Source organism: Acanthaster planci, linkage group LG01, assembly GCF_054643075.1.
Source record: "Acanthaster planci isolate LZ-2023a linkage group LG01, COTS_SCS, whole genome shotgun sequence".
NCBI classification, from domain to species: domain Eukaryota; kingdom Metazoa; phylum Echinodermata; class Asteroidea; order Valvatida; family Acanthasteridae; genus Acanthaster; species Acanthaster planci.
The window spans coordinates 21,336,041-21,357,000 of record NC_141777.1 but is presented as its reverse complement, the minus strand read 5'-3'; the positions used below and the strand labels follow the sequence as shown (position 1 = coordinate 21,357,000).

At 41.7% G+C, this 20,960-nt stretch overlaps 2 protein-coding genes across 6 annotated transcripts in view; one reads left to right on the top strand and one right to left on the bottom strand.

The window, feature by feature from the left end:
- Positions 1-7,620, top strand: part of LOC110984947 (uncharacterized) — a 30,433-nt gene extending 22,813 nt beyond the window's left edge. Inside the window, exons 10-12 of the mRNA XM_022245610.2 lie at positions 2,554-2,712; positions 5,603-5,698; positions 6,381-7,620. Of these exons, the coding sequence (XP_022101302.2) occupies positions 2,554-2,712; positions 5,603-5,698; positions 6,381-6,452 (327 nt within the window). The 3' untranslated portion in view covers positions 6,453-7,620. The remainder of the gene's footprint in view (positions 1-2,553; positions 2,713-5,602; positions 5,699-6,380) is intronic.
- A 730-nt stretch (positions 7,621-8,350) lies between these two features.
- LOC110985012 (galactose mutarotase-like) lies at positions 8,351-20,865 on the bottom strand. Of its 5 annotated transcripts, XM_022245693.2 has the most exons (9): positions 20,708-20,854; positions 19,726-19,857; positions 19,169-19,358; positions 16,670-16,824; positions 15,272-15,481; positions 14,134-14,215; positions 13,083-13,224; positions 12,254-12,428; positions 8,351-10,894 (listed from the first exon to the last, which is right to left on the bottom strand). In XM_022245693.2, exons 3-9 carry the CDS (start codon positions 19,353-19,355, stop codon positions 10,820-10,822), a joined length of 1,026 nt encoding a protein of 341 aa, XP_022101385.2. In that variant the 5' UTR covers positions 19,356-19,358; positions 19,726-19,857; positions 20,708-20,854; the 3' UTR covers positions 8,351-10,819. The 5 variants fall into 5 exon arrangements, with proteins under 5 accessions (XP_022101385.2, XP_022101384.2, XP_022101386.2 ...); XM_022245692.2 differs by lacking the exon at positions 19,726-19,857 and having other exon boundaries at positions 20,708-20,864; XM_022245694.2 differs by lacking the exon at positions 19,726-19,857 and having other exon boundaries at positions 19,169-19,355; positions 20,708-20,856.
- Between the last annotated feature and the right edge of the window lie 95 nt (positions 20,866-20,960).

Sequence of the window (20,960 nt, the reverse complement as noted above, 5' to 3'; positions counted from 1 at the left end):
TTGGGGTCTAGTAAATATTTTTTGTACCTTAAAATAAATTTCTTCCGAACTCGGACAACTAATGTGCTTTGTCAAGTGACTTGCCGAAAGACACTTGTACTCGGGTGCATTTAAAATTGACTCGCCGTGCGCTTGCACGGAGCGAACTTGCTTCGTCCGTCACTGATTTTTAATTTCACGATATCGATCGTCACGCGTCACAGAGCCACTGTCAGACGTAAACAGTAACGTAGGTCAGTTTCCTTTGAACATTTCCAAGTAGCAAACGTTATTTAATGCTATAAAAATTTGTGACTCTCTATGCACTCCCTCTGTGCATTTGAAGTTTGTGTTCCGAATTCCTCCTACTGGAAGTTTCACCAACCATTTTACAGCTGCACCGCCGGCGTACATTAGTGTGCGCTCACCACGTGACCTGTAAACTGAACATAGGGGATCTATGTCACTGTCTCGTTTGCTAGGAGTAATCATATACTTGTCTGTCAGTTACTTTGTAAACACTTATTTCATTTCAAATGTTTCTGAGGATTCTGAAACTGAACTGGGGTATGGTTATGTATGCGTGGCCCTCGAAACGCATGACATTGTATGGGAGCGGGAACAATTCAACCAGTGTCAACAACAGACAAGCACAAGACGCCCACAGTACGCCCTCTTTCGCCCATGTTTTCGTCTTCTATATCTTTTATGTCCATTGCCCTTTCTCAGGATGTTTCAACACATTCATTCGTTTCCTTTGCTTTATTCCTTCCTTTCCCTTGCTTTTTTGTGTGCGTATGGTGGACGGAGTTGTCGTTCTCGACGATTCTCTCTTCTTTCTACTGCTGCTACGTAGGTGGGTGTTTGTTTCTACAATGACTGACCAGTCCCATGTCCGAAGCGCGATTATTGGCACAGTTCAAGCAGACATGTTGAGTTTTTGACCCTGATGATGCCGACGATGGGCTGACGATGGGCGGTAGCTTGTCATGCCTCACGCTGCGCCTCCAGGTGGACTGTTCTTTTGATCTCGAAGTGTGTGAGGCCTTCATGGCAGATCTGACGCCAGTTAGGCGGGTTCTTGGCCTCTGACTCCCACTTCTCCGGATTAATCCTGCACGACTTGAGGGTTGACTTCAGGAGTTCTCTGTAACGTTTGTGCTGTCCTCCTTGGGATCGTCGTCCTTTACACAGCTCACCGAAGAAGGGCGCCTTTAGGATGCGTTCATCGCCGATGCACACGACATGGCCGGCTCAGCGTAATTGTGTGCGTTTGATGAAGAACTTGGCGCCTTTGATGTTGCATCTCCTGAGGATCTCGATGTTGGAAATCCCATCTTGCCAGGTAACACCACACATTTTCCCTAGGCAGCACATGTGAAATTATTCGATCTTCCTCAGGTGGGGTCTATACGTTGTCCAAGACTTGCAGCCGTAAATTAGAATGGAGACTTTGCTCTTGGTGAGTCTAATACCGCGCTTGGACCACAGGCGTTGTTGAAGTCGTCCGTAGGAGGCACCAGCTTTGCTGAAGCAAGCTTTGATCTCATTGTCGACCTTGGCATTTTGTGAGGCAATCCCACCCAAAAAACGTGGCGGTGCAATGCTAGCTACAACTACACTGCTGCACTAGACGCATCACACACACACACAAACACCCTGTGACAGACCCCCAACAAACACTGTGTGTGTATACATTTAGCGAAATGTCAGCTACCATCAGACTGAGGAGCATCATCACAAGGATGTCAAAGATTTTTCCGGTTCAGCACAATTTTTCTTGAGATTGCATTAATCTACAGTATAAACCATAGCCAATGTTCTTTGAGCTCAATATTTTTCAGGCCAAACTTTCTGTGAAAACTGCATTTTGTCAGGGTTGAAGTTTGCTTGTATGGTGAAAGTCAAATGACAAAATTGCATTTTTTTTACTTACCCTATTTCAAATGATTTTTTGTGATTTTACCATGATAATTAATCGCCATGAAATTGTACTAAATTTTTAAAAACATTGACAGGCTTTATTGCTTCCTTCTTTAGTTTTTTTAAGACTTTAGTTACAAAGCCTTAGTCGTGTGACTAATGTGATTGGTTGTCGTTTTGAATGACCAAATGCAAAGCAGATGGGAACCGGAGACTGTTGAATTTAAGCATGATTGAAATGCATGTAAGTCAGTTCGACTAATACATGCGTGTAACTTAAATTCCATTAATGATCTGGCTTAATTACCTATAGCTACTTTTCAGAATTCGTTCCAACATAAAGCAGAATGACTAATTTATATTTGTAGAATTTCTGTTGAAATATTTCCAGTATTTTTCAGTGTTTATAGTATTTTTTAATGGATTTTTCTTTATTTTCGTAATAAATATATTTCGTATACGAGTAAATTGTCAACATCTATATAGCGTATTTGCTTCGTCCGAGTGAAGTGTGATGTTTGGGCTGTGTTAAAAATCATTGACCATACTTTGAATGACCAATATGTGCATGGAGAGGCTTAGAACGGAACAGATTTCATTCGGGTTTTGTGGACACTTTGAGCTTCGTTATCTGCCCTCTTTTTTCCTCAGATAACCTTCCGGGAACTGGTGTCGTTTGCCGAGAAGCAAGGCTTAGAGATCATGGAGAATTTCCGAGGCTACAAACGACAAGAGATCACCGACCTGCAGAGCTACTTTGGGGCCATCATGGAGAGCCTGCTGCTGAACATGAAGAGAATCTTCGTGCAGGTATATACAAGCACAGTGTGCATACGGCATTGATAGCTACCATCCTGGACAAAATTGTTGGGACACTTGGCAATAGCCATACGCTCTCCAGCCCCCACTCCAGTCCCCCGGTCAATTATATGTCCAGCCAGAGCGCAGACCCGCACTCGCATAGACTCAACATTGTGTCTACCGTGCCGTTTTCTGGAGTTGTTTGTAGAAAACAAGCCAAAAATCCAGCCGACTGTTAAGTATAGACAAATTATTTCGAGCAAATTGTACAAGTAAAAGCAAAATAATTATCCATGTTGTATTGTGCGTGTACAGTCACAACTGTTTTGCAGGAGGGCATCGTAGACGATGCTGCCCATAGCTGTTCAAAAGTGACGGTGAGAATTTTTGTTTGGAAATATCAAAATCATTTTGCAGTTGAAAGTAAACAAAATTTGTTGTAATAATAAATGAAAATGTATTTTCATAATAAAATAGGGAGGCAAGTGCTGTCCGACTGTGTCACTCCTTGATCAGTTACTGTACTGTTGAATCATTCACTATACACCTCAAAGCTTTTACACTGAGATCACAGAGAAGAAATGGAACCGAACACGGTTGGGATCGGTTTCACTGTCGAAACTTTAGGAAATTAAGATTATTAATGAAAATAAATCAACATCAATCCTTAAGCTCACTGTATTCCAACCTCAAAAATGTCTTTGTGGGTTCTGCGCCCAGGGAAATGAAAAAAAAAATGTGGTGAGGGGAAAAATCCAAAAGTTATGCGGTGTTGACCAAGCATTCAGGCGCACGGACTCCTGAAATTCGCTACGAATCGCAGTTACCGGCTTCCATATAGGACTCTTCTGGGTCTCGGGTTCCCGGCCCACCGCACTTCCTCCCTGCCCATCCATTTAACCCCCAAAAGGGTTCGAGCGACCATGCAAGGGAGGAAACGAGACAAGCCCCTAAGCCCTGGCCGCCGAGTCGGCCATACGTCTCGAACCTGTACTAAGGCGCTCACCTGGACTTCGCGGACAGTGCCAGCCGCAGAGCTTACCCGTTAGGCTAAGGTACTGCTGGTATTTGACCGGGTGAATTTAGTGTCTCTTATAGCTACTGACTGACAGCAAGCGTTGGGAAAATAAAAAACCACCGCTGGAAATCGAACCCACAGTCTAACGATCTGATATTCGTGAGCTTAACCACTCGGCCATCTCAATGATATTGCTTTAACAAAATCATTAACCTTATTAAACAGAATGTTGCTGTGTAAAGACTGAGTGATTAAAACGCTAGAAAAAAATACACATTCACACAAACAATGGTCGTCAACATTAGCCTAAATGTTCTCCTGACAGCCTCTCTTTATTAGTTTTATTTCAACGCGCATCAATATAGGCAAGTCCCCCTGACCACGTCTAAACACCTGTCTACGCAAGTCATGTCCGAACTGCGTCAGAGTAGGCCGTTTCCTTTACTAGCATAAAGTGTTAGCTGAATCAGGAACCCGAGAGTTCTGCTAAATAACATGTGATGTTGTGTGGTGGATCTGTTTTGTGGTGTATTGCTTTTCAGACACAATGACCTCTGACGAGAACTTCTTTACAGCAAATTCGTTCTCCGGTTGATGTGGTTGAGGAAACACTTTTCCTGTCATATTATAATTCATTTTCATACATTTTTACAGAAATCAAGTTGTATTTCGAGTCGTGTGAAAAGTTGATGTGATTTCAGTTTACTTCTTCTTATTAATACTTGCATTTTTCTGAGTCAGTTTTGGTCCAGTGTTACACTGAGGCTTTCTTCCCGGGATAGCATCACAGTTGCGCTCATGAATATGGATATATCGTCAGCATGAAAGCAAAAAGGCAATGAAACATCTTCTGAAAGCAGTGAAACAAAAGCTGGAAGTTAGGTTAACTGAGAAAGAAAGGCGTTTTGAAGGTTTGCATTAATAAAAACTCAAACTTCAGATCGTCAAAGTGTAACTCGGATAAAGATGGAACATGGGTTGCAGTGAAAATTCACACTTTATTTATATATCCTATGATTACGTCATCGTTTATGCCATTTCACGTATGCAAGTGGTGCAAGTCGGTGTTGGAGCAAAGGTTTTGATCTCAAGGCCAAGACTTTGGCCCGCAAGTCTTAAGACCAAGGGGGCGCTCGACATTTTTCCAGTATCGTCGCTGTGTAGAGTCATGTACACTTTTTCCACTGCGGTGCTCAGTGCACGCGGGCTGGTACACTTGAAATGATAAGGAGTGTCTTTAGTGCACGTGAGGTTTAGCAGCCGATTTTTTTTGGGGGGGGGAGATTCCTCCCGGTTGAAAATGGGCCAAAATTATTCGACTCTTCTTGGGTTAAAAAGACATGAAGGGGCGATTTTTTTTAATCTCTCTTAGGTTTTAGGATATATTTGACATGTTGAAATATTTTTATGCACGATGCATGCATTTCTGACTTTATTTCATTTTTACTTCCCCTCATAGGTTCATGCATACCAATGCATGACCTGTTTGTGATCCAATCCCATGACGCAATGAAAATACACGTATAGAAAAGGTTTAATGGCTGAAGCAATTATGATGGCATACCCTATTTCATGGCGATGATGGACGTGACAAAAGGTTAAGCGTTTTTCCAGCGTCTTCAAATAGCAGCTTCCTAGGATTTTGCACAAGTTCTCTCTCGATGGCCCCGGTTGCAATTTTCACCGAAAACCATCACTTTTGGAAAGCAGTGTACATACATACACATTCAAAATTTGTGGACGAAACTGCAGTACATAAGAATCCCACTATTTGTTTACCAAAACTTTGTTTGTTTTTAATCAATTAAAAATTACGGCGAATTTTATTTTCATGGTTTAGTAATCAAATTAATTTTTAACAATCTTTTCGTATATTTATAGAGCTCTGACGTGAGTCGTACAATTGGCATTGACACTAGCTATCTCGACACACTGGACTTCGACATGGAGAAACAAGACCAAGATTACTTAGTTCAGGTTAATCGTTTTCATGATTTCAAAAAAGGAAGGTACTCTTCCAGTTAAGAACTAACATGCCAGGCATCATCGTTTGCCGTTTTTATGCATTTCTTGGGGGATTATCGTTAAGAATTTAAGCAATTTCAAGTCTGGTCATTGCAAGTCTTGAACTTAAGCAAATCTTGTAGGGCCAGGCTTTGCAAATTTCCCAGCGTTTGCTTTTTAAGTGCCTGTTTGATAATGAATTTGGTCTTTATTTGAATTGGATGCGATGAATGTGATCATGTATACATTATTTCTGTTCGCTCCGCATTTGAAACTCGTTTCAAACAAAGAAAAGAAATCAACCAAAGTTTGTCCAGTCAATACAGGTGTTTCACAATAGTGCGCCTTCAAGAGTTTGCAACGCGATGACCAATCACAGTGCACGAAATCTGTCGAGCCAGTGCGCGTTTGGAAAGGGTCGACAGATTTAGCACCTTGTGATTGGTCATCGCGTTGCAAACTCGTGAAGGCGCACTAGTGTGAATCGTCCGTATTTGCAAGACAAACATTTTCCACGTCACGGCCCTTCGTGATTCAACCCGTAATTTTATCGAATGACCATCCAAAGACTGCCGTTGCTATGTCTCATTTATCGTAGTCACGACCTTTCCTTGGACGTCTTCAATGTATTTTGTTTCTTATTGTTTCTTCACAGCAAGGGAAACTCGGCTGCATGGCTTTCCTTCGCGAGCTCATTGCGGAGGGAAAGATAACCCGCAAGACATGAACCTGCAGGGTGGCAGATCGTGGTAGACGAGAAACTCCGTGTCCGAATGTATATAGATCAGGCGATACTCGAACACCGTACATGCAGCTCGGGCGATAGACCTTTCCAGTAATAAATTCATAATAATTCACGCATGTGCACAAATGGCCTTGGCGGAAAGAAGCGTGAGTGGGCCATTAAAAACAGGTACAGGGGCGCGACTTTGATGATGATCATTTTCGTCTCAGGCTTTCTGGCTTTGTACAGGTGTTTCTTCAGACAATCCTATTAAATCGGTTTTGCTATTAGTTTCTAATGTAGTTTTTATATTAGTATTTTATTAGATTAAATTTATTTTATTAAATTTACCAGTATTTGGCATTGATGGTAGCACTATGGAAATAATGAAATCGCAATTATACTGCTTTAATTCAACATTTAACCTTTTATGACACTAATTCATTTTGTTCGCATGTTTCAGATGTAATGCTGGTGAAGTTGGCAGTCGGTTTTTTTTTCCATTCTTGTTGGATGTAGTCTTGGTGAATTGCCAATCATTTGGTTGTTGGTTCCTGATTTTTAAAAAGAATTATTTATGGTTACTGTTTTTTCTTAGATGTGAAGGTTAATTAACTTTGACATATTTCTAGTATTTATTTTATAGCATTTAAATATATTGATACTACTTTAGTAGTGAGTTCCAGTTCTTTGAAATATCAAATACTTATAATTTCGATTAAATAGATATTTACCCCTTCATCAGACCAATTTGGGTTTGTTTTTTTTTCGTTTGAATACTTTTTATGCCACTAAGTGTGGCAGATTATACACCATTTGTGTTACGTGTGGGTTTTGGTGACCCTCCATGCATATCAAGCAGTTGTCGGCTGCTTACTTTTACTTAACTTGAAGAAATGATCACCCTTGTAGCTTGCTTCTGAGAGCCCCTCATTTCTTAGAGGTGTGCCTTGGCAATGCAATGTGGTAATCTGAGATTATTTCCTTTTTAAGTGCCTCGATCCACCCTACCCTCGGGGACCAGTAGAATTGCGCACAATCGTATAGATTCAGCCTAAGGTTATACTGTGGATGCACTAATGAGCCATTATTTCGTGGGTTTTCGTTTTCATTATGAACCCTAATTGGTGCATATTGGAATAAAAGTGTTCAAGAGTTTTAAACACTGTTAGCTGACGTCACACGGGTCGATGTCAGGGTTGAGTCAATCACTTTACGTCTTTTCTCAAAGATTTTTAGCATCTCCAAAATCGGTCCAAAAGATGCATGTATTTGCACGTTAAGCATGGTGGGATTCCTGTGCCTTCCTTGTCAAAAAAATCGGAGATATTCAAAATGAAGTTAATGAAATTTTAAGACAACTCATTTTGCCATTTTGAGACATTGTTTGCTGTCGCAACATTCTTTCACCGGATTATTCCTGAGCCCTCCTTTTCTGGAAATTGGAAATAAAAACGTTTTAACACAACTACTTTGTGTTTTGTTTGCTATCGTATTATTCTCTCATATTGATGCATCTCATTTCCTCTCTTTTATTGATATTTTAAAAGTTGAGAGAGAAATGCATAGTTCATTTGCATCTCATGAATATTATCTCCACAGGCTGGTCATCAGTATAGAGGTTGGGCATGGTAGCCATTTTGCTGGTAAGATGTTTTGTTCCACTTGGATACATGAGTAGACCTGTTTGTGCTACCCCGTCGTAACAAAAGAAGTTACTGGAAGATGGCTGTCGTGCGCAAGCGCTATGCGTGTATGGCTACAGGCATGACACGAAAATTAGAAATGACACGTGGGGCAAACGCTGATCCCTTGCAAAGGGTCTTTGACTTTGACAATGAATTTTGTGACACATGTATTCATTTCGGAAAGCAGCACAAAAATCATACATCACGGCTCACTATAGTTCCATAAAGAAAAGGAGGTTTTATTCAAGTAACAGATCAAATTATTTTGATTTGAACAAAAGATTCTCTGAAATTAGCACATTATTCCTAGGAACAATGAGCACTGTACATGTAGTAATAACAGTACAGTATCGGACAACTGTGTCACAGGCACGTTTTTGCCAAGATTTTTTCCAGGGGGGAACCATGTTCCTTCTGGAGGGGAATTTCGGAAATGAAGGGGCAAACCACTCATCAGCTAAACTAACAACGAGAAGGGTAAAGTTGAAGTTTCTTGTGTATTTTGGTCAAGCAAATGGGTGATTTTCACCCCCCCCCTTTTCATCTCTTTTTTTCTTCCACTTTTCACCCTTTTTAATTTTTCAATTTTTTCCACAGGGGCATCCCCCTAGCCCCTCCCACAGCCATGCTGTGTCATTTAAAGATGTCATTTTGTAATATCCCTGCCCCTCAGGCTTGTGGCATCTAAACAAACATTCCTCGGCTCGCTGAAGAGTGTAATACAGCTCATTCCTACCAACACTAAACCACTACAGTGGCCACGTCAAACACTGGCCGAATGTATCACACCAGTCGCTTGACATATTCTGCACGACTGCCTCGGTATTCAACACTGTAGTCCAATGTTCGGTGTCTATGACACTGGATTTAACAAATCTTCAAGTTACATTCCTGACAGTATCATCATAATCTTTTCCATTCTCTTTTATAAGAAGAAACAAAACATAGAAAACGCATTCAGTGGAACATATTAGAGAGAAGTTATACCACCATATTACAGTATCTCAAGAATTGTAGTATTGATAACTGTTCACTGTTTTCAGGTAAGAAAACCTGCCTAGAATGCATTTCTTCACGTAGATGTATATGAAATCTTCTCCAAACCAACAGTGCTTCATGATTCGTTAAACTTTCTCTTTTACCATAAAGCTAACTGCTATATTAGCAGTTCCTAGTTTAATAACTATGTCCCCTACTACCAATTTATACTACAAACAGGCAGGATAAATTGACTACATGTAGGGAAACATTTCGTCAGGGCAGGTGGGAAGAACTGTGAACAGAAAAGTGATGAAGATTGTTGCAGGGGGAATAAAAGTGAGGCAGAGTGGTTTTAAAACTAGTACCCTTCAAACGGGACATAGGGACCTGGGGATGATAATGCAAGGTCCTTCCATCGACACAAGGCCCCTGGCTGGTATTAAAATCATTCGTGAATGCCTATTTTTCTTGAAATGGTCAAATCAGAGTCAAAGCCTGACATTTTCTCAACAATTCGGTTCATCCATTTGGGCTCTCAACCGACAGGAACTGTCTGAGGTATGAATGAATGAGTGGTAAACTATAGTGCACTAGTTCTTCTATGGGTTACATAAACTTCTTCAAACACTAGTAGCAGTATACAGTGTTGTAGTCAAGACCTCTTAAAGTGAAACTGCAATGAATTTTTTATAAGACATAATTTTTATGCATCTCTATTCTCTTCTTTAATGTATTTGGTTACGTGCACTGAAAAGTGCAAATTTTTGTAAAAAATTAAAATTGTCCATGCTTTCCCAGACAACTGAGGGCGCTGTTGCTGTGAAATCATCTAGGGAAGGCATGGTTCAGTGCATAAGTGTTTCTGTTCAAATTGTGAAGTCAGAACTTACAAACTGAAAACACTTCCGAGAGAGAAATTGATGCTTTCTTATGTAACATGGAGACTTCTTCCTGAGATGACATCACAGTTTTGCTCATGAATATGAAAATAGTCAGCATAAATACCCAAAAGGCATTAAAATACCCTTTGAAATAATGAAACTAAAGTTGAAAATGAGGTTAACTGAGGCACAAAGGTGCATTTTGGAGGTTTGAAATAACAAAAATTGATTGCAGCTACCCTTTAAGACCTTCATAAGACCAAACAAGTCCAACACATACATGACCAAGACAAGACCTCCAGTCTAAATTCAAGTCACCAGCTAAACGAACTGCAGCATTCCTTTGTCACTGTTCAAGTTGTTACTTGTGACTGGTCTTGTGATGATTTCGACTACAACACTTGCTTAATTGCTAAAATTTTCCTAAAGTGGCCCTACAGCATACACAGTAATATTTCAGGGTTTTCCATACCAGCACCAATATAAGTCTAAAGTGATCCAAAAATACACAAAAAAATTCTCAAAATTCACCAGCAGTGTATTGGACCTCTTACTTATAATCAGGACATGATTTTTGACAGACTTTGAAATATCTTTGATTCCAAGGATTCTGCTGTTTTTTTGTTGTTGTTAAATCAGCAATTACGGAACCCTTTGTTCATTAGTCCAATGTATGCAAAAATATATCAGTGTCACTCAGTTTGACTTCACATCTCATTTGCTGCATTAAAAATAGAAGATGAGAAATATTTCAAGTTTGAAGGCAACGGATTGAAAGAAGGGCTGCTTGGAGCAGCAACCACAGGGCAGCGCAACTCTTCTACCAGGAGAACTTGAAAGATGTTGCTTGCAGATATTTCTCTCCCGGCCTCAAAATGGCATTTGGGAAGTTGTCCTGTAGGGTAAGAATTCAAAAGATGCATAAAAAGTGATGCAATGTAAATAAAATGCTATAATACAAATGAAATATAGATAAATCCAGTGAGAAGAAGTAGAAGCCATTACTGCGAGGCCGTCCTATTCACACGCAGGTGGTGCGCATGCATTACACTCCTTTCCAACTAATAGGGTGTTGTGACTTGCCAAAGAGCGCTGCACACGAAGACGTGAGTGCGATGACCCCGCAGGAATGGCTTCTCCTCGGTAATATATTTGAATGCAACACTTTAGATATACTCAAGAGGGTGAGAAGGTAAGAAGTATTTAAGAGAATGGACATCAAAATACTGTGTGCTACAGTTGATCGAAACCCTATCGAGTTGTCGGCCAAATATGTCTGTCACCATCTATGGAGCATAGGGGTGGGTGGGGCGCAGAGAGAGGGTGAACATTCGCAAGGGATAGAAGACTGAGGCAACAGACAAACAACATCAATGGCAAACATTTGTCGACCCAATCTGACATGTGTAACAGGTACAGATAGGGGATAGGGGTTGGTGGAGCATAGACAGAGGGTAAATACGTGCATTGAATACGGAAGACTGAACGCATAGGTAACAGGCATGAAATCAGTGACATTCATTTGTCCACCCAACCTCTGCCCATGGGGAGAGGAACAAATAAGGCTTGGCAAGGCACAGAGAGAAGGTAGGTATCTACAGAAGACCGGGAACTGACCAGGAAGGCAACAGGTGTACAACATTAATAGAGTCGCGAAGTGTGACGTCACTGTGAACCAGAAAGTGCAGTGCAAACGAATGAGTATGTGTGCGTTGGTTCATGCGCTGGTTCTCGCGCTAATGCCTTTTACATGCTAATTGTGCTCGTGACGTATTCACTTCGGTACTCTATGGCATTGGGTTGTTGACCCAGTCTCCAGGGTGAACAGAACAGATTAGGACAGGGGGGAGGGCCTAGAGACTGAATATTTGCACAAGATAGGAAACGTGTGGCATGTAAACAACAGGCATGTGATGCCAATGCCATTTGCTTGTCAACTGAACAACTCTGTCACTGGTCCGAGGTATTGAAAGGGAAGGAGTGGGCCAGTGGTGGATCAGTAGCGGGGTACCAGGTAGGGCCATGGTACCTCAAACAAGAGGCAGAATTAATCAATCAATTGGCGGTTGATTCCACAGGCAACAGGTAAATCATATCAACAGCATTTGATTGCTGACCCAACCTCTCTGTTTCACCAGCAAGAGGAACAGATACATTGGGGTGAAAAGGACACAGAGAGAGGACAAATATTTGCAAATGTTAGAAGACTGACCCCGCAGTCCATGCTGAACATCAAGGATGCCTAGCTACTCACCTGATTGATGGCGTCCGGGAAGTTGCCTGTCTCCAGGCAGAGGCCGCCGTGCTTTGGATAGAAGATGTCCTTCTTGCCAACCTCCGAGCCATCCAGGAAGTTCCCCGTGTAGAAATGCACACCGGGCTGGGTGGTGGACACCTCCAGGGAGCGGCCAGTGGCGGGATCCACCAACCTGCAATCAAAAAGGGGCATTCACAGGAAGGTCAACGGTCGAAACTACACAGGATCAAGGTTGTGATCAAGACCATTGCAAAACCAGCCACAAGATAGACCAGTCTAAGACCATTCACTGGGCTAGTCCTGAACAAGTGCCAGGGTGAACAAAGAGAAAGGAATGCTTGTTGTAGCTGTTCATTGGAACGACCTGTGACTTGAGTTCAGACCGGAGGTCTTGCATTGGTCTTGTAATGCTCTTATGAGTCCTCGTCTGATGAGGTCTTGTCTACAACAATGCACAGGGTCATACTTGTTTATACAGTCTAACTCTGACCTTTGTCAATCCAACAAGATTTGGCGTAATTTCTGCTGCAACAGGGTAATGGGGGAGAAGGACTGATCACTGTGACATCAATTTTGACCATTTTCTGAAATCTCAGTTTCGCCTTCAGCCTTTAAAACTCACCGGCCATCCACAATGTGAACCCTCACGTCTTACATGACCAAATGGAGCTTTGAAATGATCTACAGAATGCACAACTACGGTGACCAACTTAGCAGGGATCATGGAAACATATGCCAGACAGTGAAAACTGCTAAAGGGATTGTGTGGGGGGGGGGATGTGCCAGAAAGATATTTAGACCCTGAGATATCTTTCCTGTGACTTACTTGATTGAAGGCTTGTCAAGGGATGGGACACTGAGGCAGAAGCTGTGGTCGATGCCTCCCCCAGGGGCATCCCTGATGCGATCGGCCAGTTCCACTTGCTCTCTCAGATCAAAGACAGTGTCCTTGACAGGTGCCATTTCACCTGCCAAACAATAATCCCAAATCCTCCTTTAAACTACATGTACTGGAGTAGGGGTGATTATGGCGGTCACAACCAAATGTTGGTGGTCAAGTAGTCAGATATCTGCACTCCTTAGTAGGAATCAGTGGGTTTGTGACTTTGTTAGTCCCATCCAATAAGCCTTTAGTGAGTTAACTTTGACCAAAATATGGCACACTCAGTTCTTAAAATGTACGTGAACATAACAACTTGAATTCTTCATACTAAAACCAATGTTGCTATACCTCATGATTCGGGGCAAGCTTTTGCTTAGCTATGTAAGAGACGCCTTGCAACAATACACTATTCACGATAGATACAAAGAGCAAAAAGGAACCAGTCCATTCCAGAGATGGTGGTCGCTATGTAAAAGCTTGTTCCAAATCACGATGTATAGCAACAGTGTCTTCAGTTTGGAGAATTCAAATCGTTTTGTTTATGTGCAATCAGATAACTCAGTGTACCTGATTTTATTCAAATTTAACATGCAAATGGCTTATTAGGCTTGTTAATTTTTTTTACCAGCCCTTTGAGAAAACCGAAGATGTCCAGGGAAGGCAAAACTCCAAATACAATGTCATTTGGTTGTTGTTGGGTTTTTTGGTTGGTTAATTGCTTTGAGAATTTGAGTACTACATGTATATCACCAGGCATTATTCTTGAAAAAACTTAGAAGTGCCCAAAAACCTACCATTAAGAAACAACCAAAACAGTTGCTGGTTTCTACCACCAAAATAAACCCTAGGTTTGTTGGTATCATTTCACGATGAAACATTTAATTTTTTTGCCTTTGCCCAGCAAGAATTCCCTTCATGGTTCTTTGCTCCTTGTAAGGGCTGAAATATGCCTGATTAACTACGGAGAGAAATGAGAAGGATTCTGGAATGTTACCTATTGGAATGAGCTCATCACTGACAGGAATGTAACGGTCAGCATCAATGCTAATTTGGTGCTGTTTAATTGTGTCACCATTCTAGTTTCAAGAGCAAAAGAAAAGGAGATATTAAAATTTAAAAGGCCCCCTCCCCGATGTTTTAAATTAAACATAAATCTTTAAACCTAACCCCCTAAGGGTTGCTGGCCCTAACCTTCCCCATTCACACAAAGTTAAACATCCATATGGGACTTTGTGCACAGCGGCTATTGGACTTTGTTTTTCTGAGGTATGCCAAACCCAATGCAAAAGCCAGCTGTTATGGGCCTACCAGACCTATCCCCACAGAATTAAACACTTTACTTCTGTTTAATTCTGTGTGGTTGGGGAAGGTTACGGGTTAATACAACTCTTCACAGTCCCTTCCAAAATGGCCTCAGATACCACCAAGGGGCGAATTCAATCAAGAAAGACTAGTTAAGTAGTGGTTGGTTCCTGATGTACCGTAACCTAGCGCATGTGCTGTGAAGTTGAAGTGCGAACAACCCTAGTCAACTCTTGTCGGATCATAAGGCAGAAGGAGACAAAAAGAGGGCGCTGGAAGGGCAAAACAGCAACAATAAAAGTGATCATGGTCGTTTATTGGCGATAAACTGATTTTCCAGCACTTTTCTGATAACTAGACCTCTCTGCACTGTGCTTTTAAATACAATTTATGACAACCAATGATGAGCCCAACCTCGATAGGCTGGTCCCGAATAGCTGACTAGACTAGTCCAACCATTGATGACTAGCGTGCGTTCCATCAGAGTTAGTCCAACTATGGTTAACTATGGTCCTTATTGAACTTGCCAAGGGTGTCAGTTTTCAAATATTTTCAACAGCTTTTAACCTTTGCTGGGATGGATGATCGTACATGATCGTTTGACTGACGTACGTTCAATTTCTACTGACAAAAAGTTACTGTTCCAAATAATCTGGCATCTGCTGCTGAGTTTGGATGAGCTTTACTTTACACAGCACTGTGCAAGGGGCCACTCCAAGATGGAGTATGGAAATATTCTGACAAATCTGACTAGTACTCAGGCAGTGCACGGCCTTGAGATGAAACATGCTTGGGGGAAGAAACAAGATAGACCAAGAAAACTGACTTACATGCCCGGCCAGGTTGAAGTAGGAATGGTTAGTCAGATTGATGGGAGTCGGCGCCGTGGTGACGGCCGAGTACACCACATTGAGGATGTTCTCATCGGTCAGCTCGTACCTGACCTCCACTGTCATCTCACCGGGGTAGCACTGCTCACCGTCTGGGCTTACACGAGTCAGTTTGAGGGTGGATCCCTCCACTGTGGCATTCCATAGCATCTATTTGTATAGAAGAAAGCCAAGACCCTGTCCATTCAGAAGTGCAAGGCCAATATGGTTTTCACTGCATTATTTGATTGGAGTACTGTGGCACACCGCTACAACGAACACTTCGGGGTCCACGTTAAATGTTCAGTACAGCGGCCATTCAGAATAGCGAAATTTAACTGCCGACCGTTTTGTTGCCATATTAAATAGTGCCCTCTCTTGTCTAACCTAGGTGCACCCTCTTGAAATACTATGATTGATTGATTGATCTCTGATGCATGCTGTGGCGAATCTCGGTTGATTTGCAGCTACATAATGTTCGGTAGGTTTTGTGCACAAAATATTGGGAGCCAAGGACGATGTTCGAATGTTCGGTATAGCGGTATTCGGTATAGCAACATTCCACTGTATGTACTTTTTCGATTTCAGTGTACTCTCACACAAAGCACCCATCCTTGAGAAGGGTACAGTTAGGACAAGAAATAAATTTACAAAATGAAGAATTATTCATCCTACTTTGGGACTCAAAATGATTCAGTCTCAGTCTTCCTAATTGATGAGGCTACATGTGCAATGATGGGCAGAGAAGTTATAAAGGAAATGCACAAGAAAGTAAAAAGTGACATCTTTTTTTAGGTATTTCAAACCCTAATTCTGAAGGTATTTTCACCAAGAATCACCTGGAATCCTCCACAATCCACTATTGTGAAGGAAACCAATTAAACACTCTTTCCGCTTTCAAGAGGCTTTGACCTTAATGGGACGTAATAGTGGCTTTGGTTTACCTTCCTCTATCCTATCAAATCTCCCCTATACTCCTGCAGGGTTACTCCAAGGACCAATGTATTCCGCAAATGTGCAAGTTACAGTGTATATAAAACGTCTGTACCATGATGCCTCATAGCATTCCCTGACTGAGTGGGAAGTTGGTTCTCTAGATGAAAAGGTCTCTCTCAAATGACGTCACTTCCTACAGATTGCCATTTGCATCTGGAATTCTTTACTTCAAATTTTTATGGCGCCCATCAGCTAGTTTGGAAGACATTTGAATCAGCATGTGCATAGGTACTGAACAGTTGCACATTACATGTACCGTACATGCACCTTTGGGTGTTCTATACACAGTTGTAAGTTTTCTACAAAGATGAGGGAGATCTATACAGGGCCTAGCTCTTTCTGTCATCTCAACTTTGCACTCACCAGTCCAAATCCTTTGAAGCCACCGTGCAGATGGTTGGGCCCGTTGTTTGTCTCCAACTGATATTCCTTTCCATCAATTACGAATCGTCCCTTCGCGATTCTGTTGGCAACCCGTCCAACGACTATCCCGTGGTAAAATGCACCCGTTTCATAGCCTGTGGAGACCCACAAAGTGTGCATTTATAAGGAAACACTTCAGAAGTGTGGTGCACTATGTATAAATACCTCCATAATGAATGATTAATGGTATATTACAACAGACCAACACAGCCGCAGGCTGAATTGTAGCCACAAAATCTTAAGTAGAACATTAACAAATATCAAGCTACACCAGGGAAAAAGGAGGATACATACGAATACAGGACAAACAACAGCAAAAAAAAAACGCATGATACAAATTATTCCAATCTGCCCCGAGTTAAAGTGCACCCTCGGCAGCAAAAGGTAGACAGACTAGTACAAAGTTTTAGCATCGGGTTCTTGCACGCTTTCGGTGTGCTCGCAAAGACATACATTCCGTCATCAATTTGATGTGCGTATTCAGCGTGCCCCGTGCCAAACGGTCATAAACTTTCACGCCTATGCGGTAAATTTGTAAGAAAGGACTGTCAATTTTATTTAAACATGCGTCCTCTTTTGTTCCCTCTTGGAGAGGATACTGACAGAAGTTGATAAACACAAAAGAAACTTTACAAAACTAGAAACTAAAGGTAGTTACGTGTAAATAGAGGATTAAAAGGGGGATGGGATTGGATTTATGTCCAGTTAATTAAAGAGTGATGCATCTCTCTAACTTGAAATCTTGTCCTGTCAGATTGGATTTCCAGTCAACAGTGTTGGAATGTCAAAATGTTTTTCCCTTGTCAAGAGGAGAACATCATATTTAATTTAGATTTGGGGGATGGAGTGAAGTTATTAGAGATTAGAACATTTTGTTAGGGAAAAAAAGAAAATCCTTCGTAGTTTCAAAATGGAATGGTCAGTTGCTGCTGTATTCACCCTTGTGTGATGGTATACGCATTTGAACTTCACAGGTACCATAGCTGTAAGTAAGGATGGATGGGGTGGCCAATGGGGATAGGGGACCATCCCCCCCACCATAAAAAAGAGCCTGTGAGGGTATAGGTCAAACTGTGCTGATCTTGAGCTGCCATTGAAAAACTTAACTTAATCATGGCCTAAAAGGACCTGCAGGGACAAATTTCATGAAACGCTGAGACGTGTCTTACGAGGAGTAACTTATCTTATCTTACAACTCGTCTTAGGATCAATTTCACTAAACTTGAGGACGCGTTCACAAGTCCTAACTTCTTCAGGAACTTTTCCTAATGTAAGATTAGTCTGAGGGTCATCATCTCATTGATGTATGCAGTAATTGTGGAAGTGAAAGAGGAGTATGGTGCTAGAGCTATAAATGTAACAGTTTTGTGGGATGAAAACTAGCTGCAGAAACAGACTTGAAAAGTGTTATCACTTACAATCAGGTAGTTTAATTAAAGCAAAATCCAAAAAAAATATATCAGTACAGGAAAACCTATTCGTCATTTTAAAATGGAATTATCAAAATGATTGGAAGCATACATGAGTCAACTGTTCTGCCACACGTTCGTATTCTGGCTTTTTCTTTATTTTTAACGACTGTTTCCGTGAAAGAGTACAACAAAAAGTGAAACAACCAACCAATTTCCAGTTACATGTATGACCAGTCTTTCTTAAAGATGGGTTTGGTGAAATCGATCTTGGAACCCTTCTTAGCAAAGATCAATCTTAGACTTGGGACTCATCTTAAGCCCTAAGATGAGTTGCACGACATGATGACTTTTGTGAAATCGGCCCCTGGGTGCCTTACTCATTGTGAGGTGCATTGATACATGTATCTGTGATAAGGCACTCCACAGGCATTAATCAAATGCAGCAGAGACAGAACTTGTCTGCTTGGATGAGAAACACTAAACGCCCTCTTGATGAGAGGATCAAAGGCCATGCATGAGAAAGCAAAGAAAATAAAAGGCCAAAGTGACTAACTAGGGACCTTCCTGAATCTTCCAAAATCCTCAGCTCTGCAGGAATCCAATAGCACACTGTCTATACTCGAAAGGAGCATCAAAGCTGTATCTTGTATGTGGTTGCAAGACTGTTCCTTGACTGTCTTAGGGAAGAGTTCCATATCCGGACATTCCTTGACACCTTGTGCACAAACTCTATGAGACACTGTATGAGATGGGCCTGAAAAATTCTGAGCGTTTTCAAAGTAAAGTATGCTTCCACGTTTTCCCCGCTAAATTTGACCTTACGGGACACGTTATCGCTTTGTGATGGCTAATAAACAACTACAGTGGAAAATAATTGATGTAAGAACATGGAACTCTTCCAAATTCCTGCAAAATCTTCCAAAAAACCTGTTACAGGCTTTGAAGGATCCTAGAAGGCTGTGACGGTCAACTGAAAGCAAAAACAAAAATAAGCCCTGTGACACAGGAGAAGAAAATATTGCCTTGCCTTCCAGTTTGTCGTATCCCAAGACCACATCAGCGATGTTGCCGGCCCGGTCAGGCACCTCAATGGAGGTGACAGCAGCACCAAAATTGATGATCTTGACTACCATTCCATTCTTGTTGCTGAGCGAGTACCTGACAACCAGGCGGCCATCCTTAGTGTGTCCGAAATCTTCCTGCGTTATCGGCATCTTCTGTTGCAAATTTTGTGCAGCATAGATTAAAATTAGCTGGATTACGGGTGTAAACAGTATAGGTCAGACGTACGATGTATGTACAAGTTTGCACAGAAGCTGAAGTTATAAACTTCCGGGAGAATCACACAATGAGTGTATAGTACCTGGACTAGCCTACTGATAAACCCAATACAGCTGTTTATCGAGAGTAGAGCGTACCCTTGTAAAGCCCCCCCTTCATTTTGTTTCAAAAGCTGTTTCATTTTTTCTGCTTTTTATCGCAAGGACTTCAAGTCAGATTTGACCCAATTGCTACATTTGTTTTGAAAATAGAAAAAATTACTAAACTTGAAAACATGCCCTGCTTATGTATTTTCAGGTTCACCTTCTGTTGTCCACCTTCCCCTTTGTGTATTGCTGACCACGCCCTTCCGTCTTCGTTAATCCTGGATGTACTGTTGCAATACCACTAACGTCCGTGACCGTAAAGTTGCCAGGTCCCTTATTTTGTCACTTACTGTGAAAACGAACCAGACTTGACAAGAGGTGGTGAAATTAGAGACCTGGGGACTAGACGGTCATGGACGTTACATTGTACATGTGTCCACATGAAGTTCATTATGCTGGTGTTACATTGACAGCACAAGCACTACATGTAAGCTTGCTTCTGCACTGTTCTTCGAAGAGGAAGACGTACGGCAATACCGCACGGGTGATTAATTCTGCACAGTGTTAGAATTAAAGGCATTGTGGGAAGGGAAAAGGGGCAAACACTGGCCCTTTTATACCTTTCTAACATTGTGCAAATCACTCATGTGGTATAAAGTGGCAATAAGACTTATGGGAGGCAATTACCTCTAAAAACCAGACAGCACCTCTGTGTACTCACGTACATGTACCGAGGTGCCCTCTGATTTCAAAAAGTAGGAGCAGCAGTAAAGAGTAATGTGAGACATGATATAAAAATCGGATCATGTGGGTGGACTGGTGAGAGCTAGGACCTCCGTAGGTCATGTAGGTTGAAACCCAGTTATATGGCTACTGGCAATGTGACATACCCATGCCATAAAATGATAAATAGGCCTAAATGTTTTTAAACCATTAATTGAGAACCAGGCCTGCCTTTTGTACTTGTACACTAGGCCAATTCTGGACCTGTTAACAGGGCCCTACGTACATGTATAGTCCTTCACCAGTGTATCGATGAAGGAGTAGGCCTTTACGCAGCGCCCTGTTTAACGTTTAGGGTCCAAAGGCTCACTATTTGGTGTACATCGTAGTAAGTGGGCCGTGTGTTTCAGTTCACGTAACGTTACTTTGTGCCCAGCGTGTGACGAGCTGCTTAACAAAACGATAACACTGCATACCTGTAAGTCTACAGGCACCAACTCGTATTTTATGCAGGCAAAGAATGGGGTGACATCAGAGCAATCAGACAACCCTATGTCCGTGAAATACACAACACGTTGCTTCAAAATGTACCCGACAAAACATGCCTTCCTTACTGACTCAGTGTGTGCAGTATGCAGCTGGCCGGCTAGGCTGCCGATGCCAGCGACATTGCACGGCGCCCTCTATAATACAGTTTATATTCGGCATCACAATCTCAGCTTAGTTCCT

Excerpts from the sequence above, each read along its gene's own strand:
- LOC110985012 (XM_022245692.2), bottom strand. The coding sequence starts at position 19,355 with ATGCCGATAACGCAGGAAGATTTCGGACACACTAAGGATGGCCGCCTG. Across the intron at positions 15,482-16,669 it reads GCTTCAAAGGATTTGGACTG|ATGCTATGGAATGCCACAGT; the intron begins GTGAGTGCAAAG and ends CTATACAAATAG. Across the intron at positions 13,225-14,133 it reads TGATGAGCTCATTCCAATAG|GTGAAATGGCACCTGTCAAG; the intron begins GTAACATTCCAG and ends ATTGTTTGGCAG.